At 40.5% G+C, this 13121-nt stretch overlaps 1 protein-coding gene across 2 annotated transcripts in view; it reads left to right on the top strand.

The window, feature by feature from the left end:
• The window catches only part of nlgn3a (neuroligin 3a), a 233613-nt gene extending 226586 nt beyond the window's left edge, over nt 1-7027 (top strand). For both annotated transcript variants that reach the window (XM_051860567.1, XM_051860566.1), the window contains one exon: nt 4602-7027. In XM_051860567.1, coding sequence (XP_051716527.1) covers nt 4602-5454 — 853 coding nt within the window. In that variant the 3' untranslated portion in view covers nt 5455-7027. The remainder of the gene's footprint in view (nt 1-4601) is intronic.
• The last annotated feature ends 6094 nt before the right edge of the window (nt 7028-13121 follow it).

Genomic DNA, 13121 nt, shown 5'->3' with positions numbered 1-13121 from the left:
GTGATTATTTATATGCCATATGTTAAAACAGACGATAAATCAATAGTGCCACGGAGGTTGGATGCCGCCTTGCTTTGCCTTATTGAGTTTGTAATGTCAGTTGGAGAAACAGTGACCCCTGGAGGCTAAAGGGTAATACAACGCACACACTAGGGCCTTTGCCAGCATCCCCCCTTTAGCGTTTAGATTAATATGGTCCACTTTCTATCAGCACACTCGCTGTTAATGCAATCTGCACTGCTTTCCCAAAGCAATTAACGGAATGGATGCACTGCTGTTGTTTTATCAAAAACAAGTTGCATCCTGAAGCACATCTCAGCTGTTGATTTATTCATTTGTTTCACTTTAAAAGCCTCTGGCCCATCTCTTTTTTTATACAGAATACAGGCGAGAATGCGTGAAGCCCAGCAGGCAGAGGTGCTTAGAGATATGAGCTGTAACGTAATGTCGCACAAGGGAGAAATAGAAAATGATGATTTGGAAGAAGTGCCTGGTATCTTTATACAACAAGAAGGTGAAACAAAACCAATAGGAGTGCAGTGATGATGAGAAATGTCTATGGATGTAAATTGTTTTGTTGATTGGCGCAAACTCCAGGGGTTGATCTGAGAAAGGGCGCAAGCTGTTTGTGTCTTTATGCGTGCTTAGACTGATCAAGAATGAAGGTAGTGTTTCGCTGAAAAGAAAAGAAAGGCAGGGTGGACAAGAATGAAGCATGCTGTTTTTCCTGAATGTTGAAGATTGGAAACTATGATAATGATGATATTAAGATGCAGATGCCTTTATCCAGCACAACTTTTTCTAAAAGAGTCAGTCTCCTTAGAGCAGGGGTGTCTAATCCCTTTCCTGGAGGGCCAATATCCTGCCGAATTTAGCTCCGACCTGCCCCAAGACACTTGCCTGAAGGTTTCTAGTAATCCTGAACACATTGATTAGCTGCTTTAGGTGTGTTCAATTAAGATTGGAGCTAAAATCTGCAGGATAGTGGCCCTCTGGGAACAGGATTGGACACCCCTGCCTTAAGGTCCTTTCACACAGGATGCGACAACGGCACCACTGCACTATGAAACCCATTTCAATGGCTTGTGCCGCACAAGGACAGTTTGTTGCTACGTCGACCAAAGCGCACTGTGAGAATTAGCCCCGAGGCTAATAGAAACGAGGCATCAAATAACTAGACATATAGAACTCCCGCTAAAAGTTTTGAAAACTCGGCCCACTTTGACAGCATAGCGCAAATCGCTTTGTATCTGAAGGGCTACGCTGAACCGGCCAGCGCAGCGCATTCCGCTTCCTGTCTGAAAAGGCCATTAGGCTACGTTCACACTGTCAGTCCAAGTTTGGTTAAAATTATTGACTGTCCACATTGTGTATCACAACTGTTCAGATCTAATTTGTGTGTCCATGCTCGTTTATTTTCCGGAATATTTGCATTGGTTTCTATGGTAATTAAGTTGCATTGGTAGGTATACAGCAAAAACAACAAAAACAACAATAACCACAGCATGGAGGGGTTTGCAATACAGATGTTGTTTTATTTACAACATGACAATGTGCAGCTGCCATGCTGGACTATTGCGTCTTATGAGGCAGCGGCTGAAATGTAGGAGGGTGGTGTGTGCGGATTTATTCCATGCTGTCGTCTCCACCGGTTTCAAAACATGTCTCTGTTATATTGTCATTTTCTGCTCCTCCTGCACTTTGCAACAACACAACCTTGATTCTGCAATGACTTTCAGCATGTTTCCTGTAACAATGTCTGACATGTTTACATTTTACTTGGCGTGAGAAAGTCACATAAACCACAAGAGATACAATCAGAGCAGCCAGACTTAAATGGATTTTCAGAAAGGCGATTTGAATAGGATTTCAAACAACATATGAACGTAGCTTGATTTCATGTGATTTTTTGCCATTCACACTTGCTAAATCTGATCGCATTTCAATTGGATATACACAAAAAGCGGATTTGGACTGATAGTCTGAACATAGCCTTAGAGTATCCTGGGCTGCATTTAACTCAGCTTTTAGACATACACCTGCAAACTTCCCAAAGCACTTCCCCTTTGGGAATTCCCCGCCGCCATTTTGAAGTGCGTTCAACTTCATTAAGTGGATGAGTGAAGTTTATTTCAATAGACCCTTGACCTCTCAATCTTGACAGAGGGAGCGTGTATGTATACTTGTATATCATATGTATACTTTAGCTAGATCCATAGACCACAATGCAACATGATTGTGATGTCACAACAGCAACTCACAGTGCTCACACTTAAATTACCCACAAGTGATCAAGGTCTTAGGGCTTTCCATTTAAACCCATTGCAAGGGCTCCGCCATTAGTGGGCACTTTTGCAACATAAGCAACGATGTACATCTGAGTGAACAAGATGGAGGGAAGTTAGCAAGGGACGTGCATAAAAAAAAAAAAAAGGGACTTAAATGGAGTTTAGGGCCTAGAATAACGCCACAAAGATGAATTCAATGGGAATGAACCAGCAACATTAAAGGAATAGTTCACCCAAAAATAAAGATTCTGTAATCGTTTCCTCACCCTTGTATTGTTTCAAACCTGGGGTGCATTTCCCGAAAGTATTGTTAGCCAACTATGGCCACAAGTTCCGCCGTTATCAGCATAGTTCAACGAGTCGGTGTTTCCTGAAACTGGTAGTTCCAACAAACATTCGCAAACAGCATTGCAAAGTTGTGTGGTTGGAACGACAGCTCTCCACCTGTGGTTAGAAGCATAGATGATATGTGGACTTAATAAATCCTTATTTTGAGCAAAATAAGCAAGCTGACATTCAGTACAATCTATATCTTTTATTTTGAATATACAGCATACAAATGTCATTGACGTATTTTAGTTTGTCAAAAGATTTAAAGTGCTGTTTTTGAAGTGCGTATGTGCTCTAGTACGTAAGAATGAGCCTGTGATTGAATCTGGAAATAAAGCAAAATAAATGAGAAATATGAGAATTAGTCCTCAGATGCCATGTCCGTAATTTATATATATATATATATATATATATATATACACACACACAAATAAAATACATTCCTTTAAATGTATAGCGCAGCTTTTTAATAAAGCAACAACATATTATAGGTAGGACAAAAACAAGACAGGCTATTAATATTCTTTCATTGTGCAAATTTATTATAAAGGGTCCAGTACAGAGCGTTACAAAGCACTTATGCGCATTCCGTGTGCAGAATGATGCGCTTGAAGCAACACAGAGTCACAGCGCTCGACGCTCCTACGCAGTAGTTTATTGAGCATTTTCTTGTAACAGTTTTAAATTTAAGTTCAGTTAATTTCAGTTCTCCAGTGTTGTGCTCTAACAGACACTGTTTGAGATGTGTGCGCGCTGCTTTTTGCAAGGCTTTAAATTCGAGCAAATTATAAACTTTAGTGAAGATTCAGCACTCCCGATTCAAATCGGGACAGTGACAGTTCCATCTACTGTCCTGAGCGTCTTTCACAAGTTCTGAAAGGTAGTTTAAACGAGAATGCACGCGTTGGCGATAATGCATAGAGTGATATGGTGTTAAATGTGGAGAGTGTTAAAACAAAGGTGCCTCTATAAATAGCCCACAGGTATCGATTCTTTTACGCGTGGCATCGTATTGTTAGATATTAGATCTATATCGATGTATTGTTACACCCCTAGTTGTCAAGGTCTGGAGAAGACAGTAAGCACCATTAATGTGGTCCATACAACTAGGGCTCTATGGCTAGTCTGTGAAGCTTTTCTACTTGAAATGAGAGATGACATTTAAGAGCTTCAGAACACTTTATACTAGGGCTGTCCCCGACTAAAGATTTTTCTAGTTGACTATTAGTCGTTCATTTAAGCCATTAGTCGACTAATTGCATGTTAATATTCATTTAATTGCTTAAATATATACTAAGGAGAATACTAAACCATAATGAGTATATAGTGTAGGCGTAATATAGCCTATTCTGTGCTCAAGCGCACGCATAAAGCTTGCCGCAAAGCACCAGCAAAAGTAATGATTATGAATGGGTCGGGAAAAAATAGCAAGGCTATTTTAATTGTTTATTAATAAACTAGGCTTTTCTGAATCAGTGTTGGCTGCAAAGATAAAGTTGACAGTGTTGCCTCGCTATATCCACAGTATAGTGAGCGTGCTTATAGAGAGAAATGCACCTTTCATACCGATCACATAAGCAGAGAGTATTTCTTTTCTATTTAAAATAGTTTGTTTAAAAATAGACATTTCAAGCTTTCTACAGATATATTTCTCATGTCTGTGAGGCAAGTAGCTTATACGCTGAGTTTTGGTTCATTTTGTGACGTGCTCCGGTTCAGGGAGACCTAGACGGCAGAAAGCACACCCTGTTTGTTTTCTTTATTTTACAAAGACACAACATTTTCTTGTTATTTTGAATGATGTATTACTCTTATCTGTAATTTTAAACAACTTCTTTTGCATTCTATGAAACAAATAATCATATGGGTTTGGAACTATTCTTTAAACTCTAGCAACCACACCTTAAATGAAAAACCTCCTCAGCATCGTTTATTAATTTATCTTTCTTTTCTTTCTTTCTTTTCTTTTCTTTTCTTTTGCAGAGATCCCAACAAACCAGTGCCTCAGGACACCAAGTTTATCCATACTAAGGCCAATCGTTTTGAAGAGGTGGCCTGGTCCAAATACAATCCGCAAGACCAGCTGTACCTGCACATTGGCCTAAAGCCACGAGTCCGTGATCATTACCGTGCCACTAAAGTGGCATTCTGGAAGCACCTGGTCCCTCATCTGTACAACCTACATGATATGTTCCACTACACCTCCACCACCACCAAAGTGCCACCACCCGAGACGACTCAGAATTCCCTGTCCACCAAACGTCCCAATGGCAAAGCCTGGCCCTTCAACACCAAACGGCCTCCAATGTCTCCAGCGTACAACAGCGAGAGTGGGAAGGAACAATGGAATGGAGAAGAGGAACCAGGCCCTCTGGTGGTGGAGAACCCACGGGATTACTCCACTGAGCTAAGCGTAACCATCGCAGTAGGAGCTTCACTGCTGTTCCTCAATGTTCTGGCATTTGCTGCTCTGTACTACCGCAAGGATAAGCGTCGGCAGGAACAGCATCCGCAACCCAGCCCACCACGAGCCACCACCACCAATGATGTGAACCGCCATGCCCCTGAAGAGGAGATCATGTCTTTGCAGGTGAACCAGACGCACCACGAATGTGACGCAGGGCCTCCTGGTGACGGACTGCGACTCGCTTCAATTCCCGACTACACGCTGACTCTGCGGCGCTCGCCTGACGATATCCCACTCATGACGCCAAACACCATAACCATGATCCCCAACTCGCTAGTGGGCATGCAGAACCTACATCCGTACAACACCTTCACAGCCGGCTTCAACTCCACCAGCCTGCCACATTCCCACTCCACCACGCGTGTATAGCTTTATGGAGATCCAGCAAAGGGAGGGATGGGGGGATAGTCGTTGGTTTTAATGAAAACGTCATAGCGAGAGAAGGGGGTTCAGGACGATGACGGAAACAAAATGATTTGAATAGACTTTTGCAAATAGCAGTGACAAGTTCTTTCCAGATGTCAAGTTGTGCAAACCTGCCAAAACAGAACTGCTCTATTTCCTTCGAAAAGGGACGAGCGTTTCAAGCAGTATTTTTTCTAATCATCGTTTTAAAAGGAAAAAACGCCTTTCTAAGCAGAATCGGGCGAATGGGGCGATCGCTTTTTTTCTTGAATAAATAATAAAAAAAACAAAGGAAAGTGCATTTTATTTCCCATCACGGTCTTTTGTGGGAAACACGTTTCAAAACAGTGGCCTCTAAGGTGACATCTGCATAATATTGTCTGCTTTGCTTTTCAATTTCTTTTCAATGCCTTATAAAGAGCTGTTTTTTTCTCTTAATTTGACGATCTTTCCCTGAGATGAGTTTGTGTGGAACATAGTGATCTGACTTGAGTGGTTGGATTTTAGAAAGCATGAGACAGATGACAAATATGGAAACCGGTGGATTGAAATGGTAACTGCAACTCATTTTCCAGTTGCATAACCTCACATGTGGTGTTTTACTTCTTTTCTTGGTTCCACTGAAAACCTTTTGTTTGAAACATTTCCATGCGACAAGACTGGAGATAAAGACTTCTAAATTTACTGTAATTGTTTTGTTTAAAGAAGTGCATCTTTTACAACAAAATTATCTATCAGCTCCTGCGTCAAATTCCCATGAAATGCACACTTACACACAACGCTCAGAGCACTGTTTGATTTGGTGTGCATGTGTGAGTGACTATGGGTATGAACAGGAATATTTGAGTCTGTGTGTGTGCGTGTTTGATTGCCTTTTGCCATGTTTTTTTGTTAAATATTTGTGTGATGGGGGTGGGGGGGGGCTTCTTTACCACTGCATTGATTTTGTTCACCACAAGTAGTCTTTCAACTGCGTCTATTGTCGTCTGTCTTTGCGAAATAGAACTTTTTGTTATTTTAAAAAAGTTACATATGTCTAATTTTGCTTAAGAATTACAAAATAAATCTATTATTTTACATGCAAGAGAAAACAATAGCTTAAGATTGAACTGAACTAACTGACATGATTCCATTGACTTTGTAAGCGTTCCTCTTGACTGGAGACGGTGGCCTCTTTACACTGAATAACCTGACTTCAGTGTAGAACTGTCTTTCTTTAAATATATATATAAATATGGGCATACATACATATATGTATAGGGCTTTTATGAAGATTTTGCTCCCATTGACCTGAAAGTGTAAATGACCATTATTATCAATTATTAGGCTGAAAGCACCCATATTCAGAGGGCAGAGCAGTTAGTGTCTGTACTAGTTTATCCTCGACACTATAATCTGAGGCCACAACAAATGTCTTTTTAATAGCTCTATATGTATATTTATGTATAAATATATTTAATATTTATTTATGTATACCAGATGTATACATGCTGATTGTGCCATGTGCCAAATTAAACCATAAAACTGGAGAAGAAAATGTTTCCAAAAAACTATTTTTTATGCAATTTTTATTTTTGGACAACTCCATGACAGTTAAATTAATATTTCATACCTGATTTGTGTTGCTCAGAATTATGTGTGGAATTCAGGGTAAAATCCTAAATGAGAGTCACCATTTTGCTATATGATAGCACAGAAAAATGAATTTTGGAATTCCAACCATGAAAACTCCATTTCACCAACATGAATATTGTGTCACCCAGGGAGATTTAATGCTAAACAGTCACTTTTAAAGGGGTGGTTCATTGCGATTTCACTTTTTTAACTTTAGTTAGTGTGTAATGTTGCTGTTAGAGCATAATATCTGCAAAGTTAGGACGCTTCAAGTTCAATGCAAAGGGAGATGTTTTCTTTTAAAGAATTCTCTGTTTAAGGACTACAACAAAGGGCTGGTAGGGACTACAACGAGCTTCTTCCCGGGTTGGTGACATCACTAACCCTAAAATTTGCATAAACCCTGATGCAATAGCATGTCATAAAAGCAAGATGACAACATGACAAGTTATAACCATAATTAAACTAAACTATACCTGTTCTACATGCAGCATATATTCTCTGGCTCTGTAGGCATCTTACAACAGTTCCCACACGAGCGATTTATAGATTATCATGACAGAATATGCAGTCAATAACTTTAAGATAGTTAACTCCACATCAGCTACATAAATGAATCAACTAACCATTCAGAGACGTCCTGTTGTATTCTACATGTTGTCACTTCTTCTTAAGTCTCTCCATCATTGTCTGACTCCGGTTTATGAACATAAAAAGCTGAACAGTTTCTAACATTTTCAGTGAGTCTGAGGTAATCGGCGCTGCTTTATTTGCTGCTAACACTAGCTCTTGAAATTCCGCCCTCTTCTTAGGAGCAGCAGCTCATTTGCATTTAAAGGGACACACACAAACTGAGCGTTTTTGCTCACCCTCAAAAAGTGACAAATTTAACATGCTATAAAAAATGATCTGTGGGATATAACTTCACATACACACTCTTGTGACATCAGAGACATCTTGTAAAAGTGGCATTATATGACCCCTTTAAGCAAAAACATGAATAAATAGGGGCTTTCCCACCGTAGGAACCTTTTCATAGTTCATAGAACTATTGGCGGAAGTACTTGGATTTTGCCGTGTTCGCACCACAGGGACTAGGAACGATTTTAGTTCCAGGAACTCCTTTTGGCAGAACTAAATTAGCTCCTACTTCTGAGTAGGGTCTAAACCAGCACTATAGGAACTACCAGTGACGTAAGTGTATGTTGATTGGCCAACGCCGGCACCCGCCATTTTTAAAAAAGCCACGTACACGCACAGTTTATAGCCTATATATTTACTCCACAAACTAGCTCTACGAACATGGAAAACAATTATAGATGGACCTCTCGAGTTAAGGGGAAAATCCAACGCAACTTTGAGGAGACCAAGTGACAGTGGACATCAACCACACAGCAAACTTTTTCATATACTGTCTTATTTCTTTGTATAACAGTTCTATAACATATTAGACAGGCTGTTAAACAAATCGTAAACTAATGAAGATGAAGAATGTGAGCACTGTGTGCTCAGGCTCTGATGGTCTCAACACTGTCAAAATAAAGGTCCGCCGCGCCGTCAAAATAAAAGTCAACAACAAGCGCAGCTTACGTCACTTCATAGTTCCTACTGGCGTTGCGAATGCAGCCAGGAAAATGGTCCTAGGGGAACTATTAGTTCTCGGGGAACCACCCTAGTGGCTGGTTCCTAGAACTACCCCTAAAGAGGCTTCCAACATTACATGATGATTAAACTTGTTCAGCAAACGTTTGCAGAGACCGGTGTGTAAAACACAGCAAACTGTGTTTATAATTACACACCTGCAAAACAAAAGCTAGCACTGCAAAGCATCATTCCAGGCATTGGAGCACCTTTATGCTCAGAAAACAGTTATCATCTGAGTAACACCACACTCCACATCGAATGCAGCTGACAAAAAACAAAAAAAAAATACTACAGTATTTTGATTTCATGGGGTCTTTAATTTAGGGTTTCTGAGGGGGAGTATATTATTAGCCTCCCACATCAGGCTCAGGTTCTGAGAGTTAGTCCCTGCTGAAAATCCAGCATAATCCAGCATGAATTCCATTTTGGTTCAGGCTGGTTTATGCTTGTTAGAGCTGGTATAGTGCTGGTCTAGCAGGGGATCAGCAATGTTGGATTTTTCAGCAGGGCTGGCCTGTGATTTCAGCCAGACTTTTGTCCCATTTGACCTTCATCAACCCCCTGCCACTCTACCTCACAATAACTCAAACCCCCTCCATCACAAGCACCAGGACATGCACATTTATCTACAGTTCTGACCTCAAATGTCGCATTACGTTGAACTGTCTTTCAAATCAATGCCTCACCTTCACCTAGCAGGTTCTTCATAGATGTCCAAAGTTAAAACAGTCCACTGCTGTTCAACACTTGGGTTTATTAGGGCCCGAAACATTAGCAAGCATGTGAATGCAAACTTTAAATGGACAACAAACTCTTCTTCATAATGCATTTAGCTGTAATGAAGAATAAATACCATGTCTCTGTGGTTAAAAAGCTCTTGAAACTAGGCTTGAATTAGACTTCAACAGAACTCCCAGAACCTGAGTCATCAGCAGATGAGAGTATTTATTACTCATGTGGGTGTTTAAGGATGTTTTGATGGCAGCTGATTCATCACTCATATTCAGTTTTTGATCCCTGATTGACTGAAGAAATAACAAAACATACATCATGGATGTCTCACAGGAGCAGCTGGGTTTTCTCGGGTGAGCGTGATGCAGACGAGGGTTATATTACAGATGGCACGGATATGAGCAGATAGAAACCCAGAGACCCTTGGGGCCACATGACAGACACCTGCTTGAACATCTACTGACTAAAGTACTCGGGTGTCACGCTCAACCTGAAGAACAGGCATAAGTATGACATTAAGCAAGTTTTTAGGCTGTGCAGTGAAGCAATTTGATTGTAGCTTTGTTCGCTTGAGCGTGTACCTGCCGTTGAGGAAATTACTTTAGCTCCTAGGCTGGAAGCCGCGGTGCATAACATCTTTTCCTCTGTGTCTTAAGTGCTGCTCTCATAAATCAAATGACTTTTCGCACTTTCCTCTGCTGCTTTGCTCCTCTGGCCTCCTTTTATACTGTCTCTGGTCTTATGAAGCTCTGAAAGGCTCTAATGTGCAGTAGAAATTAATGACATTTTCATTAATTAGATGGACCATTTTCTGACTCCTGCAGTAAGGTCTACATGTTTTACTGTGTTTAGAATGCTATTTTTGAGGATATTATGTCTTGTTAATTATCTAGTGCTCATGCACACAAACGTTTCCTCATGTCCGGCTCCACAGTCGGTGCTATAGCAGAAACATTTTAGGTTTTATATTGCTTTGTTTGGACCTGTTAATTTGGAGGAAAAGGGTGTTTTATTCTATTTATCCCTCCTAATTATTTATGTCAGAGTAAAAAACAATAGCAATTCTCTTCCACATTATTGCTTCCAAATAATATGGAAGCTTGTTTATACCACTGAATAGAAAATAAAATGGTAATTGTGACTTTTTATCTCACAATTCTGACTTTTTTTTCTCGCAATTGCAAGTTTTTATCTCCCTTAAGTCTCTCTGATTTTCTGGTCTCTAGATATGACTTGGCTATCTCCTTTAATTTAAGGATAAAATAAGGGGATTTTACTCATCCATTGTATTGTCAACCAAGTATAAACCATAATTCTGAAATCTTAGAATGCTAATATTAAGTTTCTCCTCAGCAATCCATGGCATTTCAGGTATCATTTGTGTCCGTTGCACAAACCTGTACAGACATGTTTAATTTAAGTATAGGGGTGTGTTCAAATCAATGACCCAAGCGTATGTGCAATAGTAACAGTGATAGTTACCTTGCAAGCCACCGCTTAAAGGATTAGTTCACTTTAAAATGAAAATTACCCTCAATTTTTAATTTAAAATTATTAAAATTAAGCTCAAGAAAGTGCATCCCTCCATCATAAACGTACTCCACACAGCTCCGGGGGTTAATAAAGGCCTTCTTAAGCGAAGCGATGCGTTTGTGTGAGAAAAATATCCATATTTTACAAGTTATAAAGTAAAATATCTAGCTTCCGCCAGACCGCCTTCCATATTTAAATTCCAAAAAAAATGTAACTGATGTCGCGTCAGTTACGCCTTTTTTGTAAGTTGAATACGGAAGGTGTAGCATGTAGCGTAAGCATTTTGAACTGTGAGAGGTGTTACACTTTCTTCATAATTTGAATATGGAAGGCGGTCTGGTGGAAGCTGGATATTTTACTTTATAACTTGTTAAATATGGATATTTTTCTTACACAAATGCATCGCTTTAGTTGAGAAGGCCTTTATTAACCCTCCTGAGCTGTGTGGAGTACGTTTATAATGGATGAATGCACTTTCTTCAGCTTGTACTCGTTGGTCCCATACACTGCCATTATAAAGCTTGGATGCGTCAGGACATTTATTAATATACAGTATCTCACAGAAGTGAGTACACCCCTCACATTTTTGTAAATATTTTATTATATCTTTTCATGTGACAACACTGAAGAAACTAAACCGCCGGCCACAAAAGTGAGTACACCCCTAAGTGAAAATGTCCAAATTGGGCCCAAAGTGTCAATATTTTGTGTGGCCACCATTATTTTCCAGCACTGCTTTAACCCTCTTGGGCATGGAGTTCACCAGAGCTGCACAGGTTGCCACTGGAGTCCTCTTCCACTCCTCCATGACTGGTGGATGTTAGAGACCTTGCACTCCTCCACCTTCCATTTGAGAATGCCCCACAGATGCTCAATAGGGTTTAGGTACCCTCAGCTTCTTTAGCAAGGCAGTGGTCATCTTGGAGGTGTGTTTGGGGTCGTTATCATGTTGGAATACTGCCCTGTGGCCCAGTCTCCGAAGGGAGGGGATCATGCTCTGCTTCAGTATGTCACAGTACATATTGGCATTCATGGCTCCCTCAATGAACTGTAGCTCCCTAGTGCCGGCAGCACTCATGCAGCCCCAGACCATGACACTCCCACCACCATGCTTTACTGTAGGCAAAACACACTTGTCTTTGTACTCCTCACCTAGTTGTTTGCGGGCTTTCTTGTGCATCATCTTTAGAAGAGGCTTCCTTCTGAGATGACAGCCATGCAGACCAATTTGATGCAGTGTGCGGCGTATAGTCTGAGCACTGACAGGCTGACCCCCCACCCCTTCAACCTCTGCAGCAATGCTGGCAGCACTCATACGTCTATTTCCCAAACACAACCTCTGGATATGACGCTGAGCACGTGCACTCAACTTCTTTGGTCGACCATGGCGAGGCCTGTTCTGGGTGGAACCTGTCCTGTTAAACCGCTGTATGGTCTTGGCCACCGTGCTGCAGCTCAGTTTCAGGGTCTTGGCAATCTTCTTATAGCATATGCCATCTTTATGTAGAGCAACAATTCTTTTTTTCAGATCCTCAGAGAGTTCTTTGCCATGAGGTGCCATGTTGAACTTCCAGTGACCAGTATGAGAGAGTAAGAGCAATAACACCAAATTTAACACACCTGCTCCCCATTCACACCAGAGACCTTGTAACACTAACGAGTCACATGACACCGGGGAGAGAAAATGGCTAATTGTGCCCAATTTGGACATTTTCACTTAGGGGTGTACTCACTTTTGTGGCCAGCGGTTTAGACATTAATGGCTGTGTGTTGAGTTATTTTGAGGGGACAGCAAATTTACACTGTTATGTACACTCACTACTTTACATTGTAGCAAAGTGTCATTTCTTCAGTGTTGTCACATGAAAAGATATAATAAAATATTTACAAAAATGTGAGGGGTGTACTCACTTCTGTGAGATACTGTAACTCCGATTGTGTTCATCAGAAAGAAGAAAGTGATATACAACTAGGATGGCTTGAGGATGAGTAAAGCTTGGGGTAATTTTCATTTGAAAGTGAACTAATCCTTTAAAAAGGTTAAAAAAGGCTTTTTTAAAGGTTTGTGTAGGTTTTTTTTTTTTCTTAATGATTGGGAATTTTAATGT

The sequence above is a fragment of the Ctenopharyngodon idella genome, chromosome 14, assembly GCF_019924925.1.
Source record: "Ctenopharyngodon idella isolate HZGC_01 chromosome 14, HZGC01, whole genome shotgun sequence".
In the NCBI taxonomy this organism is placed as follows: Eukaryota; Metazoa; Chordata; class Actinopteri; order Cypriniformes; family Xenocyprididae; genus Ctenopharyngodon; species Ctenopharyngodon idella.
This window is presented reverse-complemented; position numbering and strand designations above follow the sequence as displayed.